Source organism: Pygoscelis adeliae, unplaced genomic scaffold (genome assembly GCF_000699105.1).
Source record: "Pygoscelis adeliae isolate BGI_AS28 unplaced genomic scaffold, ASM69910v1 Scaffold76, whole genome shotgun sequence".
Lineage (NCBI taxonomy): Eukaryota > Metazoa > Chordata > Aves > Sphenisciformes > Spheniscidae > Pygoscelis > Pygoscelis adeliae.
In genome coordinates, this window is record NW_008825111.1 from 1,630,332 (window position 1) to 1,636,445 (window position 6,114).

Below are 6,114 nucleotides of genomic sequence, written 5' to 3' on the forward strand. Positions count from 1 at the left end.
GGTGATTAAGGTGTGAATTCAGAGTACTTTATCTTTTCTGCATCAGCTCCCCGCGGTCATTCCTAGAGAGCAGCATAACGTGCTTTTGTGTCAGCTCACTGTCAAAGCTGAGCAAAACACACTATGTTCAGAATGTAAGAGCTCCTACAAAGGGAGCTGCAACCTGCTGCAGTGTAATGCGTTGCAAATTCATCCCCTGGCTTACTTAGGTAGAGACCAGCCCCAGGAGCTGCCACTGTGCATCTCTGCCATAATACACCACTTCTGAGCCCAGCACTTGTCAGATGCCAATCCCAGCTGAGTCTTGTTTAGAAATCCCCCCTCTAGCCCAGATTACTCTAGACACTGTGAAAAAAATATATACCTAAGACACATAGATATTACAATAGCTTGAAGTAAGGTCTGGGAACTTAAAGCCTGCAGGCTTCTTACAGCCGCAGCTTCATTTCACACGGACCACAAAAGACTTTCCCTTCCTCGTACTGGCATGTGCTAACATGCTAGCTGGGAAAGATGCTGAAGTGGCCAATATCACCGACAGCAATTACAAAGCCTTCCCACCCATGTTATAAAATTAACACAGCCCACAGTAACGCTGAAGGGGAAATATTATCATAGCAAGGTCCCCACAGCAACAACACTCTGCAAATTACAAAGACTCTGAGTCTATTGTGGAAGCACCACAAAATCTACCAAAAAGCACTAATATTTGGTAACTTCAACGTCATGACTTTTTTTTCCCCCCCTCTCATAGAATCATAGAATTGATGATTCTCTGCACATATTGCTGCTTTTCCCTTTCTTTATGCCACCTTTGCTATCTCTAACTCTTTCTGTCAGTCTTCCCTTTTGCCTTAAATCCTGCCTACACTACTAATAGAGTCATGGGATCCATTCAAATGGGATCCATTCAAAAAGATGCAGTGAGGCTGGGCCCTCACACTGTTACACTGATAACGTAGAAAAGAGATAAACACAAGAACATGGAATTGGCTTTCATAAATGGAGGCAGTTCTCACAGTACAACAGCAACCTTCAAGAAAGATGCACTTTTATTGGCTAGGATTTCAGTCAAAACTAATTTTCCTTCAAGCAAAGACACTGCTCCTCACTGAGTGATAACATCAATGCTACTTCAGACATTTCAAATTTCAGGCCTTTTTGGTGTCTTATGACTTAAGCATAAGAATTTTGAGACATAAGTGGGTAGATGTTTTTGCCCATGTTTTCATATTCAAATCAATTTAATTTTGAATTTTTCCTTCTTTAAAGGCAAGTGTACATCGTCTCATGGATCACCCCTCTGCACTGTTTTTTAGGGTATATCCATTTTTTCTATGCTTTAGCTATCAAAAAACATCACTGAAAGTAGGATTCATATCACCTAACTTCAGAGACTGTAAGAGAAGTATTTACAGCATTGGAGCTAGGCTCCCTTTGTAGACCCTGAAGAGAAACAGCCACAAGGCAAGACTGATCCCCAATATTTTAGATGCTTCCCTAGGATGAGATGAATTGCACTCTGAAAGTACTGCTTCCTCTGCCTTGACTATACTGTGCACTATAGATATCTACATTTGTTCAAATCCCTGTCTCCTTCAATATGTAGTTTTTCCTGGTCTACTAACAACCTGTCCATTTAAATTTCAAGGTCTTTGAAGCAAGGACTGCCTTCACACACATCTGCAACAAACAGGACAACAGTATCATGACTGCCTGACTGTGGCCTTTATTTGCTGCCATAGTATGAAACATCAACAACAATGGTAATGCTAATACCCTAAACAGATTAGTAATTACAGTCTAATTCTCTGGAAGCCTAGCTTTAAAAAAAAAAAAAAAAAAAAAAAAAAAAAAAAAAAAGATTTTTCACAGCCTTTGCATGCAACACAACTCTGAAAGGCCAGATATGGTGAGCAATCAAAAAGAAAGCTTTGTCCGGCTTACAAAGTCTCTCCTTGTTGTGGTTATGGACTCTGATCTGTTACAGCAGCAATAAATTTTGTTCATGGCCTTTAGCTTTTACGAAGAAGGTGAAAGAGACACAACCATCATGTTGTCTCCAGTCCTTAATTAAAAAAAAAGAAAAAAAAGAGAGAGGGGGAAAAAAAAAGAGAAGCCTTTTAACAGAGGTGGGGACAAGTGGAGTTCATCCGTAGCCAGCAAAGGCTTCTCTTGCCCTGTTTCTTGAGGCTGGGCTACACTGCCTTTCCAGGTGACCCCCTCTTTCCCAAGCCACTCTTCGCTTCAGAATTTGCAATGGAAGAGAGCTACTTCTCAGTCATGCCATACATCAAATACTGCAGGCAAAACTTGGCTGTTTGGGTGTTCTTACTAGGATCCTTCACAAACTATATATTCCCCTTGATCTCAGTCATTACAGCTACTGGGCTGGGCAATACCATGAGGAAAAAAAAGGAGATTCACTTAAATACAAGAGCTTATGGGCAGGAAGGCTGTCCTTGGGGAACTAGGTGCAGGTGGCTTTGTAGTGAAGAAGATTACAGAACTTCTTCAAGCCATCAGAGGCAGAAAGTAAAGTAGAAGAGTGCAAGTCAGACTGCTGCACTTGTGTATAAAGAAGTGCAGCTCTCAAGACTAACCTGGTGTCCTGGTTTTGGCTGGGATAGAGTTAATGTTCCTCCTAGTAGCTGGTACAGTGCTGTGTTTTGGATTTAGGGTGAGAATAATGTGTTAACACACTGATGTTTTCGTTGTTGCTAAGTAGTGCCTATACTAAGTCAAGGACTTTTCTTTTTCAGCTTCCCATGCTCTGCGAATGAGGAGGTGCACAAGAAGCTGGGAGGGGGCACAGCCAGGACAGCTGACCCAAACTGGCCGAAGGGATATTCCACGCCATATGACGTCATGCTCAGTATATAAACTGGGGGGAGTTGGCCGAGGGGCAGCGATTGCTGCTTGGGGACTGGCTGGGCATTGGTTGGCAGGCAGTGAGTGGTTGCATCACTTGTTTTTCCTGGGTTTTGCCTCTCTCTCTCTTTTTGTTGTTTTCCTTTTCATTACTTTATTATTATTATTACATTTTATTTCAAGTGTTAAACTGTTCTTATCTCAACCCACGAGTTTTCTTACTTTTGCCCTTCCGATTGTCTCCCCCATCCCACTGGGGGGGGGGGGTGGGTGTGAGCGAGTGGCTGTGTGGTGCTTGGTTGCCGACTGGGGTTAAACGACGACACCTGGAATTTGTAAAATATTATTACAACAGTTCTTCAGACCACCAGGCATTAAAACTTCTGGAAACACCTGATACTCTGTTCGCTAAGTAAAAATATAATTAATCAGATTATGTACATCTCAACCCTGACTGCACCACCTACACTTTCTTCTGTATAAAACTACTGATGCACAGTTTAAAACCCCACTGCACACAATAGTCTCTTTAGCATGCACAATTCTCACCTAAACATGACGTTATTTCACCTGTATTCAGACTGACCTCTCTTCTCAGTCCAACAGTAATATTTTCCAAATAATATTACATTCCTTTGCAGGCTCCCTCTAATTCAAGAAAACCTTCTCAAATAAAACCGATCAAGTGGGTGATTTATGTAGTTGTATAGATACAGCTTAATAAGTTTAACCAAACTGCTAGGCTACATGTAAAAACCAAATTTACATAGAACGGTTTCCTTTCACAAATGAATAAATGCTGAAAACATAATTTCAAGAAAAACTTGCAAAGGAAAAAACGGGGCGGGGGGATAGCAAAGTAAGGTAATTACCTATCTCCCTTTGGTTTTCTTTTTTGTACTGTCTTCCCTTTGGGTCGTCTTTCACTTCCTAAACAGGGGCTCCCACCAGGGCCTGTTACCCGTATTGATTCAAGGCCTTTGGAAGATTTCTTAAAAGTAAATTCCACTGGTTCTCCTTCTTTTAGGCTTCTAAATCCTTCCATGTAAAGCTTGCTCTGTAAATAGGAAAAATACTCTTGGTTACCATTGCCTTAAAAACAATATTTACATTCATAATCAACAGGACAAATTATCCTATCATTTACTGTCCTAGAATACATACAGGTTGAATAACAGTTTCCTCTGTGTGAGCTATAGCAGACGATACTACAAATTACAGTCCTGGATACACTGAAAACACTAACACTAAACAAGTGACAAGAACCTATTTTCAGTATCAACAAAACTGAAATAACATTTTCCTTTTCTGTGATGAATGCTATAGACGTAAGAAGCAGAGAAAACGCTGTATCCTTAAACCCCCTGTCTAACAGGCATCGGGAACTGAAAACGCTTTTTTAACAAAATGGCAAGAGAGCAAATGTTCACTTCAGAGCTAATTCATTTATGGTCAAAATTATAATTCATATTCCTTACATGTGGGACATGGCTCTGCTGCTCTGAAAATGAATCAAAGATACAACAAGCATGAGAGGCAGGAGGAAGGCATTCTGAACAAATTCCACTGAAATGGGCAATTCAAATATCCCTAGTGAGCTGCTAAATTTCTGTTCACTACCCCAAAATCTTACCTAGTTAGCATGATTCAGATATTTGTATTTTCATTCACAGAAAAGGAAATTATTACCATCAGGGCAAGTGAAATAAATACTGATAAATCTTTTGATATTACACTGTAGCAGCAAAATCTTGGACAAGCTGAAGTCAACTGGAGCTCACCATTGATTTTGAGGCAATGAAAATGTTCATCTCAATTCCTAATAAAATTATGTACAATAGTAAGTCTACATTCCAGGACAAATCTGATGAATCAAACTCTTAAATAAAATGATCAGCAAGTTAAGTGAGACAATTTTTTTGGGGGAAAAAGACATAATGATAGATACTGGTTGCACTAAACGTTTATTTCAGAAGTTACATATTACATAAATGAGATCAGTTGGACTCACAGAGAATATTACAAAATCTGTCAATTTCCAAACACTTGTAGTTTTTGCAGGAGAGTTATGAAACATGTTTTCTTCCTTTGCTCATGAACTCTTCATAGCAAAGAGAAAAATGTATCCTGACTGATTCTTACTCTGTTCTCCAGCATTTGCTTGGCTGAACCATGGAGTCAAGAAGGGAATCTTCACTGCAGGTGCCATCCCATTCAGTCGCATGTCAAAAAGAGCCGAGCGACACTCGACTACGTACGTCACATCTACTACCCCGCAAGTGCAACTAGGGAACGTGTTCAAATCGGATGGCAATCCCTGACACGGGCTCCCTGTATTCATGTTGTGGGTATTGGAGGTCTGCAGCACCAAGACACTATTTTAGCAGAGCACAAGAACTGACACCTACAGAGTTCATAGTTCATAAACAAAGAAGGAGCTGGTCTCTTCACAAGGATGCACAGAGAACAGGAGGCAACAGGCCTGAGCTGCTTCAGGGGAGACTCCATCCAGACATGAGGAGAAGTTGCTCACTATGAGAAGAATTAAACGGAGAAGCCCAGAGAAGTAGTTCCCTTTGCTAGAAATAGCTAAGACTCAGCTTAATAGGGCACTGAATAACTTAATCCAAGGCCCTGCTTTCAGCAAAAGGTTGGACCAGATGATCTCAAGAGGTCTCTTCCAACCTAGACTTTTCTGTGATTCAGATATCTTAATCCGGAGCTGAATCACACCCGGTGAGACTGGAAAACAGGATTCCAGTTCCTGGTTCTGCAGCAGTTACCTTGGGGAACCTGTGTCACTTAACTTCTCCCTGTCTTTCTAAAGAGGGACACCACTACAATGTCCATTTCCCACAGCACTAATAGACTAAGTTAAAAATTATAAAATAATTGGGAATATTTATTTTAATGAAACCATGTGAAAGCACACGCACCTTTGCTTCCAAAAACCCCAAGTACCGGACCAGCTGAGTTCTCACAGTCCACCCAGCAGCAACCATTCATAACGCAACAAGACACTACCGATGCCAGTCTGACAGAGGGACTCAGTTGCTTATAATTTTTCTAGCAGCCAAAAATAAGCAAGAATACAGCTCCACTGGTTAGGACAAAGGCTGTTTTTGCTTATCCAGTTGTGCAGCTCTAGTACACGTGGCTCTTCCACCAAATGTTGTAACGTTTGAAGCATGAGACAAATAGTTGACTTTCTAGGTGAGAGGTTGAACACTATTTAAAAAGCGG

General features: G+C 40.9%; 1 protein-coding gene across 1 annotated transcript in view; it reads right to left on the reverse strand.

Moving 5' to 3' along the window:
- The window catches only part of LIN28B (lin-28 homolog B (C. elegans)), an 84,044-nt gene that overhangs the window by 36,966 nt on the left and 40,964 nt on the right, over nt 1-6,114 (reverse strand). Inside the window, 1 exon segment of the mRNA XM_009327929.1 lies at nt 3,744-3,928. Coding sequence (XP_009326204.1) covers nt 3,744-3,928 — 185 coding nt within the window.